Here is a 14,943-nt window from a genome sequence, read left to right as displayed (position 1 = left end):
GCCAGCCTGATGGCCTCAACTGGACAGGGACCCGCGCAACTGATCCCTATTCGAAAGTTTAAATTAGGGGCGGGGGTGGGGGTGGGGTTAAACGGGTTGGAAAAATGAAAGACGAATTGGTGAAAAAATTGTCGAAAAAATAAAAACACGTTGACTACGAAGTATTATTATTATTATTATTAGTAGTAGTAGTGGTAGTGGTGGTAGTAGTAGTAGTGGTAGTAGTAGTAGTAGTAGTAGTAGTATTATTATTATTATTATTATTAGTAGTAGTAGTAGTAGTAGTAGTAGTATTAGTAGTAGTAGTAGTAGTAGTAGCAGTGGCAGCAGTAGTAGTAATGGTATTAGCAGCAGCAGCGGTAAAACAACAAAAACAACAACAACAATAAAAAAACAATAATTATAATAATTATTTTTACTATTATCAATAATAAGCTATAATAAACTATAATAAACTATAATAAACTATAATTAAACTATAATTAAACTATAGTATACTATAGTAACCGAAGGATGTTAGCTGAGGTGTCGGATCGAATGCCTGCCAGCCATTATAAGAGTTTAGTAACAACTCAGGTCTTTTCAAATAGGCCTCACACCAAACGTGGAAGGTCCTAGAACAACAACAACAACAACAATTACAACAACAGTAACAACAGCAACAGTAACAAAAACAATGCTATTGTAATGACTGGGTTAGAATACAAAGAGATCCCCGCCTATCATACGCAATGTGTACGATGCGGGGTTTGCATGCGTATTCATATACGCTGTGAGTGTTTGTCGTTGAAACCTCTGAAGCTAATGCAAAAGAGAGAGAGAGAAAAACCTTCAACCTTTAACAATTACAACAGCAACAATAACGACAACAACAACAACGATAGCGATAATAACAACAATAATGATAACAATAATAATAACAACAACAACAATAATAACAACAATACAAGAGTACCAGCAATTTAAGGTATTCAATACGTCAATGGGCTCTCCGTGTATGCCCCAGTGTAGGTTAACTTTATTAATTCCGTCGCAATCGTGTGCCGAAGCGTAGCTAGTGACGCAACGACACGGGATTCCTAGGCTTCTGCAGACTTTATTATTATTATTGTTATTATTATTATGATTATTATTATTGTAATTTATTATTTATTATTATTATTATTATTATTATTATTACTAGTGGAATTATTATAATATTGTTGTGTTCTCCCTGAATAAACACCTTATTGGATTGAATTGAAATGAAATTATCATTATCACTTTATAATTATTCAAATTATTATTATTATTATCATTATTATTATTATATATATTATAATTATTATTATTATTATTGTTATAACGTACGTGAAGTAGCTAGAGCGGCGAATACGTAGCAGTGCCCGTATTTGGTCGGCTCCTTGCTCATCAGGAAATCCCGGACTATGGGAAGAGTGCCCAGCCATTGAGTGGGAGCAGTGTATGGAGCATGCGAGCAGGACCAGTTCCCGGAGATGACTCCACTGTCTTCGCATGACGTTATCTGTGTGTGTGCGTGTGTGCGTGCGTGTCGAGAGAGAGAGAGAGAGAGAGAGAGAGAGAGAGAGAGAGGGAGGGAGAGGGAGTTTGATAATTTGTATAGCACCTCTTATGGAAAACCTAAGTGACGAGAGTTTCTGTTTTGTGTGTATCTATATGTGTATGTGTGAGTGTGTGTTAGTGCTGGTGTGTGTATGTGTGTTTGTGTGTGGTGTGAGTTTGTGTGTGTGTGGTGTGTTTGTGTGTGTGTGTGAGTGCTGGTGTGTGTATGGGTGTGTGGTTGATTGATACTGCTGCTATTTTCTCAGTGGTCGTTATCATTGTTGATATCGTGTTATCTGAGAGGGAGAGAGAGAGAGAGAGAGAGAGAGGGGGGGGGGGAAGAGAGAACATTAATAATAACATAAATAATAAAACTAACAAAAGCAACAACAACAATAATAATTGATAATAATAATAATCAATAATAATAATAATAATCGATAATTATAATAATAATCGATAATAATAATAATAATCGATAATAATAATAATAATCGATAATAATAATAATAATAATTGATAATAATAATAATATAACAATCACCGACATTGCTACAGATAGCTCTGACGATTTTAGCCATATCGTTACGAGCATCGTACGCCAGGCAAGCTAGGTCCATCAGGTGATAGGCTGTCGTTAGGACGTCATTCTCGTACTGAATGAATGAATGAATGAATGAATGAACAAAGGAATGAATGAATGAATGGATGGATGGATGTATGGATGGATGGATGGAAGTTCTCTAATAATAATGCATGGATGGATGGATGGATGGGTGGATGGATGGATGGATGGATGGATGAATGGATGAATGGATGAATGAATGAATGAATGAATGAATGAATGAATGAATGAATGAATGAATGAATGAATGAATGAATGAATGGATGAATGGATGGATGAATGGATGAATGAATGAATGAAGAAAGGAACGAATGAATGAATGGATAGATGAATGGATGGATGTATAAATGTATGGATGGATGGATGGATTCATTCCCTTATCCATTCTTTCATTCAGAGCAACAACAACAACATTAAAACTAATAACAAACCTGTGAGAAACACCAGTTGATTTTTTGTATCTGGTTCTTGGTACCGAGGTATATGAAGCCGTTGTCATTTTCAACGTACTCTTCTATGTCCGTTGGCTCACTCATATACGTCTGGTCCTCTGTTTTATTGTCATGGTGCTAAGTATCAGTTGGACCAAACATTACAATTCACATCGGAACATTTGGCTATAATTATGACGATACAAATTATTTTATATAATGGTATGAATGAATGAGCGAAAAACTATGCGGGAAGTTAGTGGATTAATAAATGAATGAATTATCAAACGAATAATGAATTAAACGGATGAACAAACAAATGAATTGCGAACGAATGAATGAATGAATGAACAAACGAACAGACAAACGAATGAATGAATGAACGATTGAACAAGCATAAAATGAATGAATTCACCGAAAAACCACCTTTTTTCCAGGGGTTACAAATCAAATAAATTGGCGATGAGAAAAAATGCCTCATTATGATAATCTCGTCATCAAACTTCCGACTTCTAGCTGTCGCAGCTGTCGCAGTTGCTGCAGCAGCTGAATTATCACCTGCCGCACTTTGAGAACTTTGGTCTGTGAATTTCAATTTCGCATCGTCGCCCTGTTTTGGGGGCAACAAGGCCGTGTCAAAGGTCAACATGCATTTCCCGATAATTGCGCTAGATGGCGAATTTATCTGTATTTGGATTTTATTCTCGTTGAGCATATTGGCTCGGACAGCTACACTACCATATTTTTTAGTGGCGACCGATTCTTGGCCCTCCAAATCGCTCTTGGTGCGGCTTCTCTTGAGTTGGATAAAGTGGACCGACTTGAGTGGCAGGCCGGCACTCCAGGTGTTCGGCTTCAAACCTTCGTTCACCCGCAGGCACACCATGCTCGACGAGCTGCAGACGTTTGTTTGACCTGTAGAGAGGAATTTAATTTTTTTTGATGTTTTGTGAATGAATCCATGAATTTATTAATTTATATTTCATTTGAAATAATTTTATCTATAAATACTTTCATCGCAAAGACAACATGTCGCAACAAAACAACGTTGAAAAATCTAATTCAATGTTACAAAATCAGGAAAATAAAGAACGACAAACCGAATTGAAGAATGATGGTGAGACTGTGCTTGGTGGCGATGAAAGGTTGATCGAAGGAGAGGTCCAAATAAAAAGGCTCTCCCCTCCTAACCACCAGCTGAGAAACAGCAATCTGATTGTGGACTCCAGTCTTTTGATATCTCAACGTGCGGTGAAGTTTCATGTTTAATTCCTGGTTCAGCCAGACGGCTCGCAGACGTGGCGGTACGTTGAAATCTGGTTCTTGTGTGTTTGTGTGTTTGTTCGTATCTTTATGTGTTGTGTATACAAATAAATAATAATAATATTTATAAAGCCTCTTGATGGTCAACAGTATCGGGGAATCGAGTATCCATTTTTTTCTGTTCGAAAAGTATCGACGATATCGAGTTCGGTACTTGGCATCAGCAAAAGTTTTGCTGATGCCAAAGCCAACACCGAACAAGTATCGATCGGTAACACAATATCTCCGATAATACTTGGATGACAACCCTGCAAACTAACGTAAAAACACTTCTTCCACTAATTTTTTTTCCACCAACCTTTCAGTTGAAATTCATATTCCACTACGGTAATTTTGTTGGTGAGGTGGTCCTTGGTGTGGTTGATGTGGATGTTGGAGGCCTCATAGGTGGCTACGTCTGTCCTGCCCTTTAACTTGTTGAACCTCTGCAAGAGCTCTCTCTTGCAGTGCCTCACCGAGTCAATGTCTGGGTCATTTATTACAGACGGTTGTAAATGGTAATAATTGTTAGCGATATTTCTATCATTTCTTTTCGTGTCATTATTGAAAGAATGTTAAATTGATTGATTTCTCACTAGTTAATGTGTCAATCAGACAACCGAGGTCTAACCTTCAACTTTGACCTTATTCAGATAATCAAACGAGACTTCCTTTACGTGACTAAAAGTTTCCTTCGAGGGGAATTCCAAATCATTATCTTCAGCTTCTTGAGTATCGGCTTCGTCTCGTAAATCATCCTCCGATGACGAAGTAGTTTTGGTATTTCCAGAAGTATCGAGACTTGATCTCGAATCGATTTCGGCCGATTTCGATTTCGCGACACCTTCGAGTATTTCGGCTGACATACTTTGTTCTAATTTTATTACAGCATATCTATGTAATATTTTATTAAATTTATAATTTATTCATTATTATTTAATATTTATTCTATTTGATCATTTTATGTTAGTTTGAGTTAGTTAGTAATTTATTTATTAGGATATTATTCGCCAAAACTAAATTAAATTTTAAAATCCATCTAACGACAAATAAATAACAAATAAGTTATTTACATACTTTAAGTTTTAATACGGGTTACTTTACTTTAAACTATTTTTGAATAAACTAAAGAATTGAATATTAGACGATTGAATATTAAATAAATAAGAATTAAATTATATAATATTTTTTGTATACAGACATACACTCATCCATTCATTCACTAAACCAACACCTTTTAACGAATCGACAATATCAACACAAAGATGACGTCATTTTTGACCAGAAAAAATATTCTAGCGCTCAATACCATTCATAGACTCATAGACTTACACACACAAACACCTACACATACATATACACACACACACATACATGCATATGCATTTATACAAACATTTTTTAATATCAGTCCAAATGTAATTTATACATGCACTCATGTAATGCCTTTCAGAAACATTTATAGCGTTTAGATTAACGCTACGGTTGCTATGTGTTTTTATCGGTAACCTAGGAAGCGGACAAGCTTATTAATAATGTAAAAGTACTTTTTATTACATAAAAGTACTTCATACAAGTACTTCATACAAGTACTTATGTACTTATGGGTGAAAATAGTTGATCTGACATCAGATACAAGTACTTATATGCACCTTTATGTAAATTTATATGAACTTTTATTGATATCTGTGTTACACTGGTAAAAAATGTTTAGCTAAATAACATATCTAATAATATTTCAAATGAAATATCTGTGTTATCCTTCAGTTTACATCATCATAATTTGGAAAAATATTAGTGCTTAAACGAGTAAAAAATAGCTCTGCAACAATACATCTGTGAAATTGTCTGTTCCAAAGGTCAAAGTTCAATGATCACGGTCAAATTCGATGACCTCTATCTACCCGGAACGAAAATTTCACTGATCTCGAGCATTGCTCCGTCGACATATTCAACATATCCGTTATTCAACGTTCCGTGCATACACAACTGGGCAGAATGCGGAAATTTTTACAAATGCCTTAATGTAAATTGAATTATTTGAGTGTATAGTAATCTTACAAATTGAGTAACATCGGCCGCTCGTTTTTTTTGCCAAAATTTTGGTCACGAGTGTATCGAATCATCATCAATGTATTATGTGTTCCGTGGACAATTTCGTGATTTATATTAGCAAAAGCACGCAAGAAGTTGCATTAATTATTTATGGAGCGCGCGTGAATATTTTATAAGCATTTGTTCTGCTAGCAAATTGTCTGTAATGTTATTTTTTTAATGGCATTTGTCGATCATTTTGTCTGAACCCAATGCTTGAAAAATATATATTTTAATATTTATGTATATATTCTTGTATTCCAGGAATCATTGATCAAAGGAAGAAACAGAAGATCATGATGCATTGTTCGTCTAGTTGCTCGTGCCCCTTTCTTTTCTCATATATCTCCATATCTTGTTCTCTTGCACTGGCTACCTATAAAATATAGAATAATTTTTAAAATTTGCACGTTCATGTATAAGTCTCAATCTAAATTATTTCCTAAGTATTTATCAGATATATTAATTGAACCTAAACGCCTCGGTTTACGATCGTCTTCTTCTTCTCGCTTTTTCTTAAACACTCTTTTGCCAAATCTGCTTTTGCTATTTCTGGTTCTTTTCTCAGGAACTCTCTACCTACTTCTTCGACTACTTCTCCATCACTTGCGAAGTTCAGAGCGGATCTCAAGACCCATCTGTTTTCAAAATTCATTGAGGAGCGCTGTTGAACATCGCGGAAATAGCGCTTTATAAGCTAATTGATTGATTGGTTGATTGATTGATTGATTGATTGATTGGTGAAAGCGCCTACGGATACTATGATGCAGTGAATGGGTTCAATTGCAAAGAGATCCCCACCTATCCTATGCAAGTGCAGCAATGTGTTTGTTTAAACACGTGCCGTGTGTGTTGTGTAAATTTTTTTAAGTAAAATATAAAAAAGTTATTACCATATATAATATATATATATATATTTATGCAAGCAATGCATGGCTTAAAACAATTTTATCACACTACCGTATCTATGCCAACAAAACTTAGATTCACTTTTCTTTAACCTTCTATATCGCCTGTTTAAGTACGACAACTGAAAATAAAGTTCACAAATTTTCTCAAAATTTGTGTAAATAGACAATTATAACATTCATTTGATCAAAATAAACAACTTAAATGTTTGAAATTTTTTATTTTCATCCAACTTTCATCTAAATAACCCTTCGAAAAATTAGTTGTAAGTCTTCTAAACAAAACTTAGTCATCATATAAAAAAATTTTAAGGATAAGCATCATAAACTTAGTATTCGCAACTATTAATCAAACACAAGACAGACTGATAGAGACTAAAAAGTAGCAATATCCAAAAATAATGTCTTTGGTTGCCAAAATAACATTAGGTATCTCAGTGACGTTTACTTGTGGTATGGTGGCCTATGTACATCTCAAGCAACAAGCCGATCGATTGGTAAATTTAGAATTTTAGATTCTTTTATTTTGTCTTTATCTTTATAATAGTTTATTGTTTGTATTATACTTTTATTTTAATTTTTAGTTTAAATTTCAGAAAAATAAACTAAAAATGTTTTCCTCCCAGAGTATGAGAGAAGGTGTTCTGCTAGATCTCCAAAGACAAGAAATGAAAAGGCGACAAAATACAAAAATGTTACAAGACCAAATAGAGCTGACAAAAATGCTTAAAAGTGAACGAGATATGAACAAATGAAGAACCCATCAAAGGAATGAATAAAAATAATGAAATGATAGTAAAAATATATTAAATTAAAAATAATAATTCTGATTTTATAGCAGTTATTTGTCTAGTTTTACATGTATTTCTTTACAAATTATAACATTTAAAAAATCATTTTGATGTACATATAACAATTTTTTGCATGTATATATTATAATATAAATATATTTATATGTGTATGTAACAAATTTGTTGAATGTGTGTATATATATATATATATATATATATATATATATATCTATATATATATATATATATATATATATATATATATATATATATCTAGCCATCATGTAGTCTTTTTCAATCACAGACAACATTCACCACAGTATAAAAACTATATGTATTTATATTTTTTGCAGACAAAAATCTTTTTATTCCTGATTTGGAATTAATAAAATTTATTATAACACAAAATATAATAATATTATTATGATATTATTTCATTATTATTTTATAATTGTTAAAATAATTTATCGAGACAATCTTTTATTTTTGGAATTAAACGAAATCATTCCCTGACTGGCTCGAAGTCTTATGTAATTATAAATTTCACTGGACTTTAACTTTGTTAATTTTCCTGATTTCTCAATTTCTTCTACGGTACTGCATTGTGAAATGGAACAAAATTAAATTAAATTGATCATAAATAAATAAATTAACGTCATTTTTGAATAAAATGGAAAGAATATAGATGAATAAATTCAAAAAACACCACATAATTTTGTTTTTTTGCGCAGACCTGTTCAAAAAATGGTTGACGGTTTTGAAGCCAATGGTCAAATTAACGGCACTAATGTATGATATATTAGGCAAGGAGGTGTAGAACTTCAAGTATTCCTAATTTAATGAATTGAAAAATGATAATTATGATTATAATAATAAATAATGATTAATAATAATAAAGCTAACATCGGAAATGGCGGTGAAGTCCGATTCACTGACTTTTATGTCGTTTTTTGTGGTTTTTTCGACGACGGCCAGGTCACTAATTATACACGCTGACTCGACTATAATTTAAAAAAAATATGATTATAATATAATAATATTATTATTATGAATAATAATAATAATTACCTTGGGAATCTGAATATAGAACCCTGATGTTGGATTTAATCAGTGAGGCCATCAAAGTATTGGAATGTTGGTTTCGTAACCTAATAAGTATAACTAATTAATTAATTAATTAAAATTAGTACTTACTTACCTTAACATAAATTAACAATCAACTGATATAACTAGAGTGATTTAAAGAGCTATCAACATCAATTAAGAATAATTAATAGCCAGGACGATATCAAATTTGATACTCAGCAGTATCAAATGTATCGCCGATACCAAAGCCAACACCGAAAAAGCCAACAGCCAATCCTGTAACATCGCAATAATAATAAATATAAAGAAAATAAAAAATGTCCGGAAGTAACCAACTAACAATGAAAAACTGAGGCCAGTGTTCTTATCACTATCTTTTTCGATGATTAGACAGGGTCTTTCGTAGCAGCTTGCCAGCCGATGTAGGCGATCAGTTAGTCTGTGTTTATGATTCACCGATGAGAAATCTAAATTTTAATTGTAATTTGTGAAAAGTATTATTAAATTAGTATGCCATCGTCAAAGTACGAGAACACATATATACACACATACACACACACATATACTGATACATAAATAAAAACACACGAACATACTAACAAACGAAAATACAAATAGGCAAACATTTTTTAAAATATATAAATACCTGAAGCGTGTATTCTACACAAGCCAATCCTGTTACTGACTATGTAATCGCAATCCGAAATTGATTTAATAACGACATTCATCTTATGCGTAAATCTCAACTCTGATAGTAGAGCCTATGTGTGTATGTATGTGTGTGTGTGTGTATGTATGTGTGTATGTATGTATGTGTGTGTATGTATGTACGTATGTATATGTGTGTGTATGTATGTACATATGTATGCATTCATGCATGTATGTATGTATGAATGAATGTATATATGAATGACATTAAAACTAACCTGAGCTGAAGACATCTGCTGGGAACTAATGAGAATGTTTATCGAAGTTTGAGGCCTTTCACAATTGTTAACACTGTCAATACTATTATTTGTAATAATAGAAGTAATAAAAGCAGCAGCAGAAGTAGTAGAAGTAGAAGTAGTAGCAGTAGTAGCAGCAGAAATAGTAGCGGTAGTAGTAGTCGTAGCAGTAGCTGTAGTAGCTGTATAAATTTTATTATTTCTGCAGCTAGTATTGCTATAGTTGTCATAAATTGAGCAGTTTTTAGTATTATTTGTGTTAATATAATTATTACTATTATTATTATTACTATTATTAATATATTTTTTCTTTGAAATGAGACTAGGGCTGGTGAAAGATGGCGATGATGACACCGAAAGATTATTATTAGTAGTAGTAACAGTAGAAGTAGCAGCAGCAGCAGCAGTAATAGTAGTAGTAGCAACAGCAGTAGTAGTAGCAGCAGCAGCAGTAGTAGTAGTAGTAGTGGTAGTAACAAAATCATCGTCATCATCGTCAGTGTTAAACGAAGTACTACTATCGTTAATCATTAATCTTTTTCTTCTTTTCTTAGATTTATTATCATTGCTATTATTATTACTACCTGACTTTCTTTTATTATTGTTATTATTATTAGTAGTATTAGTAGTAGTAGTAGCTTTAGTAGTTGTAGCAGTAGTATTACAGTTACTATTTAGTAACTGAGTGAAAATGACATCGTCATCATCATCTATGTCATCATTATCATCATTATTATTCTTAGTAGTAGTAGTAGAAGAATCGGCTTCTGCATCTTCTTCATCTGAGTAAAAGTAATCCTCCTCATTATTATTATTGATATTATTATAATTGGTAGTAACAGTAGTAATTTGGTGGCGGTAGTAGTAATAGTAGCAACAGCAGTGGCATAAGTACATTAGTAGTAGTAGTAGTAGTAGTAGTAGTAGTAGTAGTATTAGTAGTAGTAGTAGTAGTAGTAAAGTAATAGTAGTAGTAAAGTAGTAGTAACTGTCATTAATATCATCATCGGCATCATCATCATCATCATCATGAACTTCTACGCAACAACGTCATCATCATCATCATCATCATCAACCTGATTCTATGACGCAGAAACTATCTTCCTGATAATGATCTTCCTCCTCGTCATCATCATCATCACCATCACCAGGTATTTGGGAGTACACGTTAAGCTGGATGTCTTGCGTGCCGGGGTATTTTAGACGGTATTTGCTTCGATACTGAAAGAAATTGTTGTTGTTGTTGTAGCTGTTGTTGTTGTTGTAGCTGTTGTTGTTGTTGTTGAGTTGCATGTAAAAGGCCTGCTGGTCTACAGAGTCTGAAGGAAGAAAAATGTTATTACAATAACAAAGAAAAAGGAATAATAAATAATAATAACAACTACCACTATTACTACTATTACTACTACTACTACTACTACTACTACTACTACTACTATTGCTACTACTACCACTACTACTACCACTACTACAATACTTCTACTAAAAACCACATAAGCAAAAAAAACTTTACCTAAAAACTTGGAAGTCATGTGACTTTCGTTATCGATAAAACTATCATTACCATAATCATCGTTACCGTCTTCGTCGTCATCATCATCATCATTGGAAATATCACTTCCGGATTCTTCAGCTTCCAGATCGATAAAATTAGCCGCCGGGTTTTTCCACTTATTACTTTTTTGTCTATGCTTCTCTTTCTTTTTCTCTGGAAATTTCAGGGATTTTTTAGGCAGGCTATTTTTAGATTGCTGTTGTTGTTGTGGTGGTGGTGGTTTTTTCGCAATCTGAAAATCATCATCGTCGTCGTCGTCATCTTGAAATACAAATGATGAATTAGTTTCAAGCAGGAAATAGACGAATGAGCTTAAGAAAGAGTACAAAGAATCCATAATAAAAGCAATAATAATAATAATAATAACAATAAAGCATCAAACCGCTATTGAAATGGCGCAAAAGATTTGGCGCCAAAATCAGATTTGGCGCCAAAGTCTTTCGAGATTTGGCGGCAATCGGAGAGTCGTTTTCACTATCTGATAATATCGCTTTTTTCTAAATTATAAATTTTATCAATGTTAATTATTATATTATTATTATATTATTATTAATATTATCATTAATTAATTAATTATAATTAATAATATCTTATCTAAACCGCCGTAATTAAAAAAAAAATTAAACAGACAGCCATCATAAATATAGACTAACATATTTGGACCTGGCTCGGTTGTAAAATATGGGCGATTCAATTGGCGTTGAACAAGATTCAATAGCGTCTGTACGAACGTATACAAAATAATATCATAATAAACTATAATTTGTGTAAGCATAATTATTAAGTCTAATCATAATTTCTAATTAAGACTACGCTCTCTTTCCAAAAACTACTACACTACTAGTACACACATAGAGACACATAGACACACACACACACACACATGCATTTGAAAAAATTCACTCTACTTGTATTTCCTTAGCACTGAATTCAACATAGACAGACATACAGACAAACACGCGGGCTAAATTAAAAAAAAAGACACAGACAAACAGACACACACACACATATGCACGCACACACACACACGCGCACACGCACACACACGCACACAAACATAAAAAAGTACTTTACTTTTCTGTCCTTGTCTTCTATTCGGTGTTGAAAAAAGCCTATTGTAATTAGTACTATTATTAGAAGTAGAAGTAGTTGTAGCAGTAGCAGCAGTAGTAGTAGCAGCAGTAGTAACAGTATTAAATTCAGGACCTATACGGAATACTGTAAGAGGTTTTACTTTGGTGAACACTTTCTTATTGTTGTTGTTGTTATTATTATTATTGTTATTATTACAATTATTATTATCATAAACAATATTACTATTATTAATATTATTATCATAATTATTATTATTATTAGTCGATTCGCGTTTCTCAGCTTTTTCCATCAGTCTATCTCTGAGGCATTTTTGCGGAGGAAATGAACACTGGATGACGTCATCGTCATCATCGTCATTATTATTATTATTATTACTATTATTATTATTATTATTAACATCATCATCATCATCATTGTCGTCGTTACTTGACCATCTATCGAAGTCGAAGTCCAAATCAAAACATGGAGTATTAAACTGATTATTATTATTATTATTGTTAGTAGTAGTGGTAGTATTAGTAGTGGTGATAGTAGTAATGGTAGTAGTAGTAGTAGTAGTGGTAGTAGTAGTGGTGGTGTTAGTAGTAGTAGTGGTAGTATAGTTTGTTGATAGTTGTGTTGCGTCAGATGTGTTTAGTAGATGGAGAGCCTGTGTGAACGTAAGTTGAGACGGCTCTGATTGCAGTTGTTGATGTTGCAGTTGTTGTAGTTGTTGATGTTGTAGTTGTTGATGTTGTAGTTGTTGATGTTGTTGGAATGAGTTATTCGTGTTGTTGTAACTTATGTTGATGTTATGGTTGCTGTTGTTGTTGTCATCGTAACTATTGCTGTTGTTAACGCCGGTTGCAATGTTATTATTATTATTGTTATTATTATTGTTTATATTATTGTTATTATTGTTGTCGTCGTCGTCTGAAAAGAAGCTAAGGGCAAAATCGTCCAAGAAATTTTGAAAATTAACTCCAGATTCTTTACGAGCCACATCATCATCATCATCACTACCGTCATCATCATCATCATCATTATTATTAGTAGTAGTAGTAAATTTAGCATCATCATCATCACCACCACCGATATTATCATCATGATCATAATCCCCGCCAATGTTATGGTAATTATTAATATTATGACGACGATCTACATAACCATCATCATCATCACCATCACCACCATCATCATCATCACCATCCTTAGTGGCATAAGAGGAATTAGTTGTTGTAGTAGTAGTAGTAATTGCTATATTATTATTATTATTATTTATTTCATCGTCATCATCATCATCATCCTCATCATCATCATCGTTCTCACTCACTGAAATTTCAAACGAATTATCAATACTCTCAACATTATTATCAATATTATCACCGTTATCAAAATTACTATGATCTTCCTTGGAATAATTCTTTATAGTAGTAGCAGCAGTAGTAGAAGCAGCAGCAGTAGTAGTAGTAGCAGCAGCAGCAGCAGCAGTAGTAGTAGTAGCCAAATCGGTAGTTATAGTAGTATTAATGAAAGTAGTATTGATATAGCTAGTATTTTTGATCATATTAGTAAAACTGCTAGCTCTATTGATAGATTTTTGCAGATTTAGACTTATCGCTCTTTTGATTGGCTGGCTTTTCAACGAAGGCGGGCTTGGCATGATGATGTCAGAATCGTCTGACCAATCAGGAACGAGCTTTTCATGATTATTATAATTACTACTACTAATGTTACTATTACTATTGTTACTATTATTATTATTTGTAGTTGTAGAAGTAGTAGTTGTAGTAGTAGTAGAAGTAGTAGTAGTAGTAGCAGTAGTACAAACATTATTAATATTTTTATTATTATTATAAAAATTATTATCATAATTTTTACTATAGCAATCTTTTAGCTCTTCAGAAAGTTCATCCATTAGACTGAGTAACTCAGATGATGATGGTGGTGTCGGAACTCTTAACTTCATTTCGTCATAATCATCATAACCACTACTACCATCATCATTACCATCATAAATACTGTTACTAGTAGCATTAGTACTATTAGTAGTAGTAGTAGTAGCAGTAGTAGTAGTAGCACTAGTAGTAGTAGTAGCAGTAGTAGTAGTAGTAGTAGCAGTAGTAGTAGTAGTAGTAGCAGTAGTAGTAGCAGCGAAAGAGGAAGTAGCAGTAGCAGTAACAGAGTCACCGCCGAGGTTAAAATCGTCATAATTGACATCTATCTTACCGGCATTTCTATATAATTTCTCAATATTATTATTATTTATATTATAATTATTATTATAATTACTATTATTATTTTTATCGTAAGCGTCATCCTTACCACCATAACCGTCATATTTCATCTTCTTGTATGTATTATTATTATTATTTTTGCTACTCTCTTTATTATTATTATTATTATCATCATCATCATCATCATCATCACTATCGATATACTTTCGCTTGAGGCAATGCTTAACTGCACTTCTGGAGTTTAAAATATTTTCGGTTTTTGCCGGTTGGATCTTTGACTTACTATTAACGTTATTATTATTATTATTATTACTATTAGTAGTAGTAGTA

At 32.7% G+C, this 14,943-nt stretch overlaps 2 protein-coding genes across 2 annotated transcripts; one reads left to right on the top strand and one right to left on the bottom strand.

The window, feature by feature from the left end:
* Positions 1-520: 520 nt before the first annotated feature.
* HELRODRAFT_124807 (hypothetical protein) lies at positions 521-2,736 on the bottom strand (the record flags this gene model as incomplete). The annotated part of the gene is made up of 5 exons (XM_009014016.1): positions 521-614; positions 956-1,094; positions 1,351-1,525; positions 2,112-2,219; positions 2,620-2,736. Coding segments are annotated over 5 exons (633 nt in total), but the record flags the coding sequence as incomplete, so codon positions are not given.
* A 4,588-nt stretch (positions 2,737-7,324) lies between these two features.
* HELRODRAFT_92274 (hypothetical protein) lies at positions 7,325-7,678 on the top strand (the record flags this gene model as incomplete). The annotated part of the gene is made up of 2 exons (XM_009014015.1): positions 7,325-7,420; positions 7,550-7,678. The coding sequence occupies 2 exons, from the start codon at positions 7,325-7,327 to the stop codon at positions 7,676-7,678; spliced, it is 225 nt and encodes a 74-aa protein (XP_009012263.1).
* Between the last annotated feature and the right edge of the window lie 7,265 nt (positions 7,679-14,943).

Source organism: Helobdella robusta (genome assembly GCF_000326865.2).
Source record: "Helobdella robusta unplaced genomic scaffold HELROscaffold_128, whole genome shotgun sequence".
Lineage (NCBI taxonomy): Eukaryota > Metazoa > Annelida > Clitellata > Rhynchobdellida > Glossiphoniidae > Helobdella > Helobdella robusta.
The sequence above is the reverse complement of the archived record's forward strand: the minus strand, read 5'-3'. Positions and strand labels throughout refer to the sequence as shown.